The 16,382-nt window shown below is 37.5% G+C and overlaps 1 protein-coding gene across 8 annotated transcripts in view; it reads left to right on the forward strand.

Moving 5' to 3' along the window:
* PCDH15 (protocadherin related 15) overlaps positions 1–16,382 on the forward strand; it is a 752,236-nt gene that overhangs the window by 428,142 nt on the left and 307,712 nt on the right. For all 8 annotated transcript variants that reach the window (XM_077755213.1, XM_077755212.1, XM_077755209.1 and 5 more), the window contains one exon: positions 8,367–8,560. In XM_077755213.1, the coding sequence (XP_077611339.1) occupies positions 8,367–8,560 (194 nt within the window). The remainder of the gene's footprint in view (positions 1–8,366; positions 8,561–16,382) is intronic.

Consider the following 16,382-nt stretch of genomic DNA (forward strand, 5'->3'; position numbering starts at 1 on the left):
AGCTCTGTCTCCATGGGTATTACCTAGCTGGTGAATTTAGGTTGCTTTCCCAAATAATCTTTCTATGCAGGAGATCAGTATCCACTCAAGTTTCATTTTGATCTAACTGCATAAGAACCAAAAAATCCTTTGTTAGATCATAGAGCTGAGGCCGAGAGATTAAATGTTTAACACAACACACTTCAATTAATATTGTCATGTTATTTTCTCCACTTTCCCAACAAAAGCAGATTTTTCTCACATATCATGCATTTTCCAGTACCAGAGTAGGCAATAGAAACCACTTCTCAGGCAGCTCTGGGTTTTGTCTGGCCTGGCATCAGAACCACACACCATCCCCAGCTAGATGTTTTCACAGACACAAGCTTCTGGGCATCATTTTAGTGCATCAGGCATTTGTCTCTCTTGAGATGCCACAGTGTTGACGCCGAATCTGTTCAAAGCACACAGAAGCTTCCATGGAGAGCTCCATTTCCAAGAGGTCCCAGGTGGGTCCTATACGTTGGCTTCATACAAAAGCCAAGTACAATGGCCTCCTCGAGCATCAGCCACAACTCAGTATCAAATCTGAGAGGAGCAGTTGACAGGGTTATAGTCTTGCTCTGAAATGTTGTCTCAGAGAAAGTGTAAAGACATCCTTCCTTGAAATCTTTGTTTCTTCTCATCTCATAGTCTGCGTTTTTACCTGATTTATCTTTTATTACTTTTCTTAACACAGACTCAGCCTTCCAAGGTGGGATTTGCTGATTATGTTCTACTTTTCTTCCCTAAGGCTGATGCTTCCTTGTCTTCCAGAACTTTCCCTTCTGTCCATTCCCAGGAAGAAGGGGTAGGTTTGAAAAGATGTCATGGAGTAACATGGAACTGGAAGACAATTACCTGAGTGTAGAGGAGGTCATAGAGGTTTAAAAGAGAAAGGTAGAAACACCTGTTTATAAAATACAACCAAGACCTAAACTGTGACTGTGTGTTGGAAGCAAGAAAGAAATGAGAAAAGCAAAGCAAATCACAAAACAAGGAATGAATAAGTAGAAGGATTCTGGTCAGCCTGAATGGTATCCTGTCAATGCAATAGAAAGGCAAAATGGATAAGGATGGGTAAAGATCCTACACGTGACTACAATTTTCTTTGTACCTTTTCAGAGTATCATTGAGCATAATTTACATGTCCTGATACATATTCATCATCACGGTACATTTCAGTGATGTTATAGTAGCTTTAGACAGTTATGTAACAGTGACCACAATCCAGGTGCAAACACCGTCATCACCCAGAATGTTACTTGTGCTTGCCTGCCGTCAGTACAGCCCTCATCCCTGGCTTCAGGACCCCAGTTCTGCTTTTTATCTCAAAAATATATGCCTTGTCTAAAATATAAAAAATATGGAATTGTACAACATGTAGTCTTTTTTGAGGGGTGAGGTGGTTTATTTCACTTTGCATGACTCAGTACTATATTTAGGAGCAGTAGTAGGAGTGTACTTCACCATCTACGCTGTAGTATGACTGCGTTCTGTAGTTCTGTTTCTCTGAATTTCTCAGTAGTATTTCTACTATATAAAAACACCAGGTTTTCTTAATCTGTTCACCAGCTGATGAACATTTGAACTGTTTCAGTTTTGGAATATATGAATAACGTAGCTATGAATTCTCTGTATGCCTTCCTATGGATATGTACTTTTTAAATTTCCCTTGGGTGTATATGTAGATACATGGAGTAGAATTGTTCGGTCCTATAAAAGATATATACTTACCAGGGCGCCTGGGTGGCTCAGTCAGTTAAGCGTCCGACTTCGGCTCAGGTCATGATCTCACAGTTCATGGGTTCAAGCCCCGCATCGGGCTCTGTGCTGACAGGTAGCTCAGAAACTGGAGCCTGTTTCAGATTCTGTATCTCCCTCTTTCTCTGAACTTCCTTACCTGCTCATGCTGTCTCTCTCTCAGAAATAAAAAAAAAACGCCCCAAAACATTAAAAATTTTTAAAAAGATATATACTTACCTTTTTGAGAAACTACCAAACCCCTTTCCAAAGTGATTGTACCGTTTTACGTGCCCACATCATCACTGACACTTGATATTGTCAGAGTCTATCAAGCCCACTATGGCAGGTACCTCACCATATCTCATTGTGGTTTTAATTTTCATTTCCTGAAGCACTCTTGATTTTGAGATCTTTTCATGTGCTTATTAGAGATTTTTCCATCTTTGATCAAATGTCTGTTCAAATCTTCTGCCCATTTTCTTATTTGTACTATTTATCTTCTTGGTGTTGACTCGTAATTCTTCCTTGTAAATTATGACTACAAGTCCATTATCCGATATATGATTACCACATATTTTCTCACAGTCTATGTTGTATGACTCATATTCTTAGTTATGGTTTGAGAGGAGCAAAAGCTTTTAATTTTGAGAAAGTTTAATTTATTATCATTTTTTAAATTTTTTGTGTATCATGTTTTGGTGTCATATTTGAGGTTTTGCCAAGTAAGTTCATGAATATTTTATCATCTATGAGCTTCATACTTTTAGCTTTTATGTTGTCTAGTGATCCATTTTGAATGCTGTGACATAAAGGTTTCAGTTCATCTCTATTTTACTTTTTATTTTTTGCATAGAAATATTTAATTGTCTCAGCGTCTAAAAACTGTCTTTTCCCCTTGAATTACCTTGGTACCTTTGTTGGAAATCAGTTAGCCATAAATGGAAGAGGTTATTTCTAGACTTCTGTTCCATTAATCTGTATGTTTACTTTATGCCCAAACCACATTGTCTTGATTATTGTAGGTTGATAGTTTATTTACAATAATACAGTATAAGTCTTTTTAAATTATTTATCTTTTCTAAAATTCCTGTGGCTAATCTAGGTCCCTTATATTTCTGTAGAAATCGTAAGTTTAACTTGACAAACTCTATAAAACAAAACCTGATAAGGATCTTGGTAGAGGTCATAGTGAATTTATAAATCAAATAAATTGTGGAGAATTTCCATCTTAACAGTATTAAATCTTTCAATCCATGAACATGGACTGTCTTTCCATATACTTTTAAATTTATCACAGCAACGTTGTAGATTTTGGTGTGTGCATTTTGCTAAATTTATTCATAGCTATTTTGTCATTTTTAAGCTACTCTGGATGGAATTAATTTTATTTTTGGATCGCTCACCACAAATAGAAAAACAAATACAAAAGATTTTGTTTAGCCTTGTAGTCATTTGCTAGCTCTCATAGTTTCTTATAGATTACTTAGTATTTTCTACATAGATGATTGTATCTTCTTCAGGTAAATATAGTTTTACTTCATCTTATCAACCCGATGACTTTTGTTGTTGTTCTTTTACACACTTTATTGTACTGACTGGAACCCTCAGTACAATGTTGAATAGAAGTGGTGAGAGAATCCTGTTTATGTTCCTGATTTTAGGGAAAAGCATTGAACCCTCATCATGAAATATATGCTAGCTGTTTGTTGGTCCTTTGTAGGTAGTTTTTGTCACATAGATGAAGTTTCCTTCTATTTCTAGTTTGTTGAATCTCTTTTTTCATAAATGGACATCCAGTTTTAACGATTGTTTTTTCTGTATTTATAGAGATTATCATGTGGTTCCATCCTTTGTTTCATTAATATGATGTATTATATAAATGATTGAATGTCTTTACTTTGCCTTCAGTTTGAAGGATTGTCTCACCAGATATATTATACGTGGTTGACAGGTGCTGGTTGTTTTTCATCCCAGTCCTTTGAATATGTCATTCCTATGCTTACTGACCTCTATTATTTGTAATGAGAAGTCAGCCGTGAATGATACATTGTTTCCTTTTATAAAATGAGTCCTTATTTTTTCTGCTCTTAAGTTTTTCTTTGCATTTCAGCAATTTGGGGGTGATGTGTCTAAGTGCACTTCTTGTTTGTGTCTACTCTTCAGATCCATGGACCTCTTAGTTCCTGACAAAAGCTTTCTCCTTGAGCAAACTTTAGTTCACCTGTGGTGAGCCACCTTTTTCCATTATGCCTCATGTTTGGGTCTTGTCTTTGGCCTGCCCAGCCCAGTTTCAGCAAAAATCCTGCTGCACTAGTTGATAGACAGCCCCCTACCCTCTGGATCTCTCCAAATTCCTCATCACCTACCCTGGTACCTGATCACCCTGGCCTGCCTTCCACAAAATTCCTGTTAAGTTGGTTTAACAAAAATCTCCTACCTTATTGTCTTCTGTTAATACTTTTCCACCCACTCTGCTCACTTTTAATTAATCCTTGCTTCGTTTATGAGACTCCTATCTAAGGTTTTATTCAGTTTATGATCCAGCATTCTTTATATTTGTATTTTTACATAAAACCATACTTTTCCATTTCTCAAGCACAGGAAAGATATTGAAGAGAAAAATAAACCACAGCCAGACCTAGACAGGAATAGCAGGACAAATCAGAATGTTGTATTTTTTTATTCATCTTTATCTTTATTTCTTGTGGCAGCAAGGGGTGGCTGGGTCTGTCTGGAACACATAAATAGGGGAATAGCAAGGGGGAGGAACGGGGAGGGGCAGGGTCACACTTCATGAAGAAGACTCTGGCACACTGCAGAAAAGATCTGTAGACACACGACATACGAGGTCTGACCATTTCAGTATCCTAACATTTCAGTAAAATGGTTACAAATCCTAGATTTTATTTGACTTTGTGATAACTTGCAAGCGACACTTTGGCTTCTCGCTTAAGTCAGCCCCTCCTCCATTCTCTTTAAGAGGTGGATTCCCCCTATGCTTTGGGAACACCTTCAATAGCTTCATCTCAGAGACCACTGATTGCAGTCCTAGGGGCGTGACTGAATGAAATCCCCACCAGAGTTGAGTTGCCGAGCTCTTGTGCAGGGGGCATTACCATTTTTTGGATATTCAGTCGCTGTCTCTGTTCCCTTTTCAAATCTTGGACCACCAATAATTTCTCCATTCTCTTTTCAAATCTTGAACCATCAATAATCTGTTCACATTGGTTTTGTTTGACTCAGTTATGTTGACTTTTAGCCCACGGTGCTAAGATTTAGTTCTAAAAGACTGAAAAGGAGTATCAAGCTACATAAGTCACTTACATGTGGAACTGATTTTTGGCTTATTTGTTAAACTCTCTGCTTCCTGATGGTTTCTGTGGAGCTAGTGACGTTCCCTGAATATCTCACCTCATCCGTGGTTGGCCTGCTGTGCCGTTTGGGGACTGTTTCTCTCGTCTGTGCGTTGCGGTACTATTTGGTATTTATAGCACCTCCCAGATGGGTGCCTTCCTCAATTTAATTATGATTCAGTTTATCCTCCTTTCCAACATCATTCATGAAAATATTAAATAAGACCAACCACAATACCTACGCCCCCCCCAAGCATACCCCGCAACAGGTCTTAACTTGATGCCTTGCCATTTAGCATCAAATTCCTTTGGCCAATTTAAGTCCCAGGAAAAATGTTAGTATTGAATCCAGTTTGAGCTAAATTTTAATTAAGCTTTCCTGAGACATTACAGTAAGTGGTTTACTATAATGAAATTGATATCTCCTCTGCTTCCCACACCCTCTAATTTTCTAATTTTACACACATGTGAAAGAGAACTGAGTTGGTCTGGCTTGAATAGTTCTCTATAAATACACATCACTCATCTGTTCTGTTTCTGCAAATAGTTTCCTTCTACTTTGCCTTTAGGACCATGCCAGTCATCCTGTCTGCAAGTCCCTGAATGATTTTATGAAATGCTTTACCTTCTGGCAGCCACATCTGTCCACCCCCAAATCTCAGCTAACTGAATGCCAACTCTCAAATTCCCTTCTTTCCTCTCAATTATTTTTGGAGCTTCTGCTTCTATTCACATTATTGTTCTAAATGCAGTGGATACTGACAGTAGAAACATAGTATGGACAGCATTTCCCCTTAAGCATGATGGTGTGTGTAAAGTACTTTGTTTAGATTTTATCAGGTGAATTGAATGGGCACTAATTAACACAGTGTTCTTAAAACGGAATTCAGTTTTCGAGATAAATGTGCACCCTCACATTGGATCAAACAAGGTGCACCACTGTGCAGTGGTTGCCCAAAGGAACCTGTAGATGATAAAGAACTACTTTTATAGAATTGAAAATTAGGGGCTAGAAATAGATATAAAAATGTCGCAAAAATGTTTCTATAGTTTTATTTAATACAATGATATACTTTTTCTTTATTCAACAGGAAACTTTTTTAAGCTTAAATTTTCTTTTTTTTTTTAAGTTTAGTTATTTATGTTGAGAGAGAAGAGTGAGCATGAGTAGGGGAGGGGCAGAGAGATGGGGATAGAGAATCCCAAGTAGACTCTGTCCTATCAGCGCAGCCTGATACGGGGCTCATTCTCACGAACCATGAAACTGAGACCTCAACAAGGAGTTTTTATTGTTTTCTCCTTATGTGTAAACTATGTGTGGTCAACTCTCTTATCTCCATCCATCAGTTTTGGAATGATGAAAATTTAAAAATTCTGTGTATGTTTGTAAAATGCATTTTATAAGATTTCCCACTAGAATCTATTTTTTCTCCATGCCCCCATTCCCCACCAAGGTAAATTTATATTCATCAGCAAGTCAAGGAGCCTTATTTAACACATTAGATCATTCTTATCTTAATTTTGCTTGATTAATTAGATTATTATCTGTTTTCAAACATAATAACCCAAGTATAGCTTTAACTATTGGATACAAGTTGCTTCAAAAATGACTGTAACCACGTGCAAATTAACGCCTTTGATAAATGGTCGTGTTATTTCAGAGCCTCTGAATTCAATCCCTTTTCTCAAAAATTATTTCCTGTGCTTCATAGTCTAATTTTTAATAAGATTTGCTACAATTGCAGATGCATTTCTGTGAGTTTGCAAAAGTAACACCCTAGAGCTTTGCAGTCTTTCACAAATCGGTGTGCACAACATTTAAAGACCTTTTGTCAAAGGAAATGTAAATACAGAGGGTACAGGGATAAGAGACCATCTGAGAGGTGGAAGGAACAACTTACGAATGGAAAAAAACAAGAGCAAAGGGAAGGAAGGGAGTAACAAAGGCCAACTTCACCCACTTCGTTTTCTCCAGTGTCACTGGGCAGTAATACGTGTTTATGTGTCCAGAACAGGAGAGAATGTAGAGGAAAAAGTTAAATTTCCTGTAGTGATATTACATTTGCTGTCAGAGCTTTCTTTTTCTTTCCTATAGTAAATTAAAATAAAGATACCCTTCAAGATCCAAAACTTTTATCACTTTCAGAAGAAAAAAAAATCCTTCTTGCTGTGATTGCTTCTGAATTCGAGCACCATAGCAGTGGCTCAAGACAGCAAGAGTGAATGTGCTGAGAAATCTTTCTTTACCTACTTTAATTTTTAATGTTATTTTATTTGTTTATTTGGGTTTATTACAAGAAAGATTTTTTAAAATTTAAATTTTTGTTGGTTAACATACAGTGTAGTATTGGTTTCAGGAGTAGAACCCAGTGATTCACCCAGTGCTCATCCTAACAAGCACCTTCCATGGTACCCATTCCCCACCTAGCCCATTCTCCCATCTCCATCTGTCACCCATAGTTTATTCTCCATCATTAAGGGTCTCTTGTGGTTTACTTTCCTCTCTTCTCTGTTTCTTACCTCACTTCCCATATGTTCATCTATTTTGTTTCTTAAATTCTACATATGAATGAAATCATACAGTATTTGTCTTTCTCTGATTGACTTTTTCCACCTGGAATAACACACTCTAGGTCCATCTACATCATTGCATATGACAAGATTTCATTCTTTACAATCACTAAGTAATACTCATTCATATATATATATGATGGACATTTGAGCTCTGTCCATGGTTTGGTTATTGTTGATAGCACTGCTATAAGCATTGGGGTGATGTGCCCCTTCAAATCAGCATTTTTGTATCCTTTCATTAAATACCTGGTAGTACAATTGCTGGGTCCTAGTGTAGCTCTAGTTTTAATTTTTTGAGAAACCTCCGTACTGTTTTCCAGAGTGACAGCACCAGTTTGTATTCCCACCAGCAGTGCAAGAGCGTTCCCCTTTTTCCATATCCTGACCAACTTGTGTTGTATCCTGAGTTGTTAATTTTAGCTATTCTGAGAGATGTGATGTAGTATCTCATTGTGATTTTGATTTGTATTTCTTTGATGATGAGTATGTTGAGAATCTTTTCATGTGTCTGGATGTCTTCTTTGGAAAAATGTCGTTCATTCTGCCCATTTCTTTACTGGATTGTTTGTCTTTTGGGTGTTAAGTTTGATAAGTTCTTTATAGATTTTGGATGCTAACTCAGAGTGGCAGAATGTTGAGCCCCCAGAGGACTGATGCTGTGATCTTCCGTTCTAGCTCACTGCGGTGGATGCAGATGAAGGGTCCAATGGGGAGATCACCTACGAAATCCTGGTTGGGGCTCAGGGAGACTTCACCATCAACCGAACCACAGGGCTCATCACCATTGCTGAAGGGGTGGTGCTGACAGTGGGGCGCACCTATGCGCTCACAGTCCAGGCTGCAGATAACGCACCTCCTGCGGAGAGAAGGTAATTCAGAGCATAGGCATTTTGCCTTCTGCGCATGGCCAGTTACCTGCTGGTACATGAGGGAAGCCAAACAAGCATTCTGTCATTCTACAAACCTACACATTAGATCAGCAAATGAGACGGACAGGATTCTCAGAAACTGCACATTCTTATGTGGTTGTGTTTTGGGGAAAGGAGGAGAAAGACAAGTTTAAACCACAAAATGAGTAACTGATTTCACAGATGTGAGGGAAGCAGGTGTCTGTTCTTCGTGCGGGGGCAGGACTGGGAAATATCAGAACCATGTAGCCAATTTATTGTTGACAGGCAATTTATTATTGATAGTAAGATGTCACAGACATAGCAGTGACATGAAATATCTGGGGTTTGAAACTACCTCTCAATGTCTGGGTAATTATTTAAAAAAATATATATATATATATGGGTATATGTATATATTCTATATGTATATATACAAATTCTATATATGCATATGTACAAATATATGTTCTCTACATATTCCATCTATAGGATTTACTGTAGAATTGTGTAGTCCCTGACCTGAGATACCTTTTTTTATTAATTCCTTGCTCCTTTTCAGATTTCCAGTAAGCATTTTTTTAAAAAAGGAATGAATAGCAATTCATTCCTACACCTTCTGGGGCATTCCCCTGCTTACCACATATTCTGGGTTCTTTTAATATGAATGATGAATAATTCCTTCAAAACTATTTGCACAGCAATGTAATATTCTTTCATATGTATGTAATACAGCGTTAGAAACGCACTATTGATGGACTTTTAAATTCCAGTCGATCTTTTACTAACAGTGAAGAAATAAATGACACTGAACATGTGTCATTTTGAATATGTGCAGATATATCAGTGCAGTGAATTCCTACTTACCAAATGGCATATGCAATTGTAAGTTTTAGTCATAGTGCCAAATTGTATTCCATAGGGCTCATGACAATTTGCAGTTCCAACTGTCAGGTCTGAAAGTGGATAAGTCTACAGTCTCCACAGCTATGTGTCGTATCAAACATGGATTTTTGCTAATCTGATAGATAAAACTAACACCTTTTTTTTTTTATCCATTTGATCATGAGTAAGTTTGAGTTTGTTTCCGATGCTTACATACAAGCCATTTCTTTTACTTTTTCTGTAACTTTTTCATGTCAACCCCAGCTTACAATTATTTTATATTTTCTATTAATTTCTTTATAAATCCATGCTTAAGGTTAAATCATTGTTGCATTTGAGATTTATCCTAGGGTATGTAGTTGGTGACAATTAGCAATAATATTTTTAGGCTACTCTGCCATTTTCTACACGCAGTATGTTAGATACTTCACCTTTTTCCCACCAATTTGAGATGGTACATTTATTATTTCATACATTTTCTCATTTATTTGAAGTTGACTGAAAACATTCTCTTCTATCCCATCAATTCTTTTCATGAGCTATTGTCACAGTTTCAATTGTTAATATTTATTTTCATTTTTTTTGTTGTTGTTAATGTTTACTTATTTTATAGAGAAAGAGAGACCGAGCATGAGTGAGGTAGGGGCAGAGAGAGAGGGAAACACAGAATTGGAAGCAGGCTCCAGGCTCAGAGCTGTCAGCACAGAGCCTGACATGGGGTTTGAACCCACAAACCATAAGATCATGACCTGATCCACAGTCAAAGGCTTAGCTGACTGAGCCACCCAGGTGCCCCAATTATGAATGTTTTAAACTATGCTTCATATTATGGTGCTATCTCTATGATTTTTTTCCCCTAAAAGTGTCTCAGTTACTTTTTCTGTTAAGTTTTTGACAGTATTTAAACTAGTTAAGTGAGGCGTTTAAACTACATTTTTGTGGGGCATCTGGGTGGCTCAGTCAGTTAAGCGTCCGACTTTGGCTCAGGTCATGATCTTGCGGTTTGTGGGTTTGAGCCCCACATCGGGCTCTGTGCTGACAGCTCAGAGACTGGAGCCTGTTTCAGATTCTGTGTCTCCCTCTCTCTCTGACCCTCTTCTGCTCACATTGTCTCGCTCTCTCTCTTAGAAATAAATGTAAAATTTAAAAAAATAAAATAAACTACATTTTTATTAGAAACATTACATTTATAAATTAATTCCTTGGAATTAAATTGAGTTTTTTGATGTCTAATCTTTCTATCCAAGAACTTTCTGTCTATTTGACCGTGCTGTCTTTTGTGTCCTGTAGGAGTTTTTATGTTTTAAATATTGTCTTTATATGAGTCCTGTCCCTTTCTCTGTTGGTTGGTTTCTGTAGCTTTTGTTGTTATTATACATAACAGTATACAAGGATGTTATATATGTGGATTTTATTAATTTTAACCCACTTTTTAAAATTTAATTCTCTTGTATTTTCGTAGTTTTCCCATCAATTTTCTAGTGTTATCCAGGAATATATTTTATAAATAGTAAAAATTGTATGTCCTCCTTTACATTTTTTCCCTTAATTCATTTGCTAATTGTCACAATAAAAATACTTACCTAGTTTTTAACTCGTGTGAGAACATCTCTCTGATTTCCCATTTATATCGGTTCATGTTAAAAAAAAAAACATTTTTTTAAAATTATGCCAGGAAAATGTTTATTCCTATTTTATTGGCTTTTAAAATAAGAAAATACATACCCATCATCTATGAAGACAGTAATGACTCCATTCTTCAGCTAATCATATAATGATTGACTTAATATAATTCCTAAATAAATCTATTTTTCATTCTTGGTATGAATCCCACTAGATGGTGATGTTTTCATCTTGAATTAAACTGCTAGATTGTGCTTTTTATTTTACTTAGTGAAAGGAGTCTGTGCTTCTTTTTTTGAGAAACTTTTATGAAGACTTTATGTAGTTGTTCTGATACTTCATAAAAGAAGCAAATAAAAACCACAAAGAAACACAAGGAAGAAATAACAAGTGTGATGGCAAGTGTGAATACGTGCTCACCATCTCTACAACCAGCACGCAAATCTAAATTTGGTTCTGTGAAAAAAAGAAGTAAAAATAAAAACATAATTACATGGATAAACCACCAGCTCACTTAATCAAAAAAGGGAGAAAGTACAATAATAAATTCTAAGGAAATAATACAGAAACAGGAAATGAAGAATCATTAGGGACAACTATGCTTCATATATGCAAAATTTGAAAACCTGGAAATGGGTCATATTTCCAGAAGATACAGTTTGTCATTATTGATCCCAAAGAGGCAGAAATCAGAGCGATCAACCTCATAGAGGAAACAGAGAAAGTTTTCAAAGAGCCACTACCTGAAGCTAGTCAGGGCCTGGAAGTTTGCCAAGCGGGCTGTACCACAACCAGTAAGTGGGAGTGGTCCCCTCTGACCACCCCCCAGAGCACAACCCCACACCCTTGTGTCACACTTCTCTCTTGCCTCTCACAGCGGAGCTGCGGTAGGAGGCTCCCTCTCCTCACAGGTATCTGTGCCCTGTTCCTCCTCTCCCTCATGCCCTCCCCCTGAGTCTCATAGGATCTACTCCTCCTCTTTGCTCAGGTCACCTGTAGATGATAGACCCCCCAGCATCACCTCCTCTTCTCTCTAACCTCATCTCCAACTGTCATCCCACCATCAGGGACCCTCTGTGGGAATTTCGTTCACAGCTGTCTAACATTCACTTCAAGAGCCCCTGGATCAAAAATTCTCAGTGTCTTATAGCCAGGCTTGCAGGTGTTCTGGTCAAACACCCCTGGAGCCAGCCTTGCTGCCTCCTTTCTGAGCTGAGCTCTCCCCTAGAAACAGATTCAGAAACTGACAATTCCCTGCTTTCCTTAGTGACATCCAGAACCACACCAGCTCTTGGGTCCCAGTCTGGCCCCAGGGATCCACACCTCTTGTAGTTAAACTTCTGCAAATGCACCTTCAGTTCCTTCTCTATGCAGGGGACGGAATGATCCTAGTAACATGGGAAACATACTTCGGGGCTCTCCTGGGTTTCCCATCTGACTCAAAGTCAAAGACAAAATTATTGCAACAGCCGATGGAGACCAGCACCATTTACCAGCAGCCACAGGACACTACCTAAGGTCCACCTCTTCAGGGTAACATTATGTCCTGCCCCCTCCAGCCCTCACACCATCTCCTCTCATCCCTGAGCCCAGAGGCTACCTTTAGACCTTTGACCCTGACTTTCCTCTCTCAGCCTGGATGACTCCTCCTCCCATTTGTCCATGGATTCATTTCCTCTGGCCCCTAGCTCTTCTTTGCAAAGTCTTTTCCAGCAAACTATTTACAACTATATTACAACAGCCTCTCCATACGTCCACACCCTTTATATCTCCTGCACTTACCACCATGGGGCATGGTATTTTGTGCCCGCATTGACGATATGAAATCTGTTGTCTGCCTCACCTCTTCCCCACTGGAAAAGGGCAAAAATCGCTGTGGTTTGGTGGTTTCTTGTGTTTGCAAAAGCCAAAACAATTCCTGGAATGCCCTAGGTTCTTTAAAAAAAGTCTATTTCTGTTGTTTTCCTAAGTTCTTAAACAGTTTTTTCTGTTTATTTTTTAAATGGAATGAGAAAATGAGATCGTGTAATACAAAACTCAAATAACTTTAAAGAGCCCCTGAAATGGGGAGATTTGAAATTATTCTGCCTTCTTTCATAGTATACACCAAATTCTGTCTAATTTTGTTGCTAATAGGTTAAAAATTTAAAAATAAAAATATTTTAAATTATGATTTTCTGTTCATTCCAACCAACTATTTATCACACAAGTGTCATCTGCCATGTCTTAGAAACAAAAAGATAAACATAATACTGTCCTTTGCAGAAAAAAAATTGCAGTAAAGGGTGAAAAGTAGGACTTTAAATAATTAAATTCAGTTCAGCCTGGTAAATCCGTGATGGAGCCAATTTCTCAGGTTTCTAGGGCAGTGCAGAGGGCACTCGTTATAATGAGGGACTACTTAGAAGTTCTCCCAAGCAGAGGAGTTTCAGAGATTAAGTAAAGGTTGACCAGGTGAAAAAAGTATGTCGCATTATTTGCACAGCCTGAGAGGTGTGAAATAGCTAGGTCATTACGGGTAATTACCAGTCTAGTCGGTGTTACCAGTGCATAAACTGTGGTTCCAGAAGGGACAGGAGAGTTAAGGGTCATTTCATGGAAAATTTAATTTGTTGTTTTCTTTTAAGAAGCTTGGACTTTTTATCCAGTCTGTGGAAGGTATTCGTGGAAGGACTTTCTTTTTTTTTTTTTTTTTTTTTTTTTTATTTTTTTTTTTTTTTGGTGAAGTGGGGAGNGGACGCTTAACGAGCTAAGCCACCCAGGTGCCCTTCGTGGAAGGACTTTCAATTAGAAGTTGAGTGACAGGAGTTGGGTTTCTGGAAAACCCCTGTGGTGTCCCCGTGGGAGATGGATTTGAGAGGAACAGAGAAATGATGAACATCACCACTGGCCCAATCCAGGGGCACCACTGTTGCTAATGGCTTCAACCAGGCATGTTTGGGAAAATGAAGAGATGGAATCATCATAAAAAGAAAAAACATTTTTTCCTAGGTTTTTGTCTAAGGTGACAAGGTAGTGGTGTCAAGTCAGCATGCATGGTTTGGATAAAGGAGATGAGCTCAATTTCGGACACATTTATTTGGATTTGGCCAGAGTTCATATAAACCAAAACCAAAGAGATGTATATATCTGAATGTGAGACAGTAGTTAAGGGCTGTTCCTTGAGAAGAAACACATAGAATACTTTTGGTATATTGAATAGTTACAGATTCTGAAGTGAGAGTCCAAGTTTGAATGAATTTAAAGAACAGCTTGATTCATACTGGCTTATTCTAAAGAAGGCTTAAGGGTGATTGATGCTATTTAATTAGCATACAATAGGTATCATGCACGCTACTCTCTATACATAATATCTAGTCTTAACAGCAACACTGTGACTTTAGCAGTACTGAATTTATTTTTGCACACCAGAAACCTGAGGCTGAAAAAGGATAATTGGCTTGGTTAAATGGTCCCCTTGGCTACACTCCCACCCACCCCATAACAAATTGTAGAACCTTCACCTGAACTAGGATTACTGGATTCTAAGACTTTCTCCTCCACTCTGTTCCATATCCATGACTTTTGTGGTGACAGTTCTGGAGGAAAAAATAATACTAAAATTACTTATTATCAATGCTAATTTTAAGAATAAAGGCACCTTTTGTTTTTACCATTTAAGCTTTTCTTAAAACCCCATAATAATCATCAATTCATTTTATAATTTTATTTTCCTTGAGGATAGCCCTGTACTGTATAGATTTGGTCAAAGGTATATATGCTTGTACATTATGAGTGATGAGTTTATAATCACTTTGTGATTTAATGAGTGAGATTTTATAACCTACTTCTTACTCCTGTCCTGTTTGCAAGTCCTATCACTGGTTTGGCCTCTAAGTAATCAGTGCAGTAAGAGGATATCCCTTGAGTAAAATCACATTCCACTTCCGGTACCAAAATGCCTTCTTTATAATCTTTATTAACAGATCTTCTCAGGGACACTAAGCGTGTCACTGACCTGGCCTCAGTGTTTTCCTTAGAGATAATGATTTGGGCATGGAAAGATCACTTTATAATGTTGGGTCAAAGATCAAGTGGGACCTACAGAGAATAAAAGCTGTATACAGCCTTCCCACCTGCTGGGATAATGTCATGTTCCCCTTAGGATGCTCACATTTGCTGTTTTCTGGGGGGAAATTAATCCTTCAAATTGACTTGAGGGATAAATTGAAGAGTTGTGAGGTTTTGCTTTCTGTGTTTCCTTTGAAAGGAAGATGCCATTTGAAAATTGCCAGCATTAATGTATAGGCTGTGATGTATTTTTCAAATAGACCCACCAGCAGCAGTGGTTTTAGACCTATTTAAATAACAACACCAAAAAATGGCAATTTTCCATTTACTTCTTTTCTCAGATTGGCGATCTTAATTTGTAAATTTAAATAACAGAATAAAGCCCCTTGAATTAACTATTCATGTACTTTTCTAATCAGTAAACTTGCTAAAGATTTCTAGTAAAACAAAGAGTAGCCTAATTTTTGTTCTCTTTTCTTGTACTCTTTCAGAAGCATCAAAGGACAGATGAAAACCAACAGATTTAAAAAGTAACCATAGTCTGAGATAATATTTACTCTATTGGTGTATGTAGGTCTTAGAGTTATTGAATTAAACTAAATTAATATTTATTTAATCCTAACATGATTTAAGTATTACTAGTAGGTATTTATAAAGACAGAGAATAAAGGGCAATCCTATCCCCAAATACCTTATTAATACAATTATGATAAAGTGATCAGTTCATGAAATTGATTCCCACTTTTTCTTTTTATGGAATCCAAGGCTATACCTAAATAACACAAGGTTAATAATATCAGTTTTTCCATCGCTAATTTTATTTTTTAAAATAACTTAATATGATACATTTAAAATAGTTTAAAAAGGACGGGAATATTCATGTTGACACCAATTTACTGAGTTCTCACAATTTTTAGCCTCTTGGGGAAGCAAGACAGGTAAGATGAGGTGTCTCCCCTCAGAGCAGGTATATGGAAGCAAGATAAAGAATGGGATGTGTGGGAACTTGGCACACGTGAGCCTGTCACTGACGGGCTTACCATCTACCAACCAATCCCCATTGTTGTCAAGATGAAGTTTAAATCAATTAAGTATAGCACAGGAGTCCTTGCATGATCTCGGCCTTCTCTATCTCTCAGGCCTTAACGCCTACCATTTCCCTACTTAATGCTTCTTTTTAGTAGTACAAAACTTACCCTTCTCTATTTTATCACCCTGTGAATATGCATATGCATTTTCCCCTGTC

The sequence above is a fragment of the Crocuta crocuta genome, unplaced genomic scaffold (assembly GCF_008692635.1).
Source record: "Crocuta crocuta isolate KB4526 unplaced genomic scaffold, BGI_CrCroc_1.0 scaffold2, whole genome shotgun sequence".
NCBI lineage: Eukaryota > Metazoa > Chordata > Mammalia > Carnivora > Hyaenidae > Crocuta > Crocuta crocuta.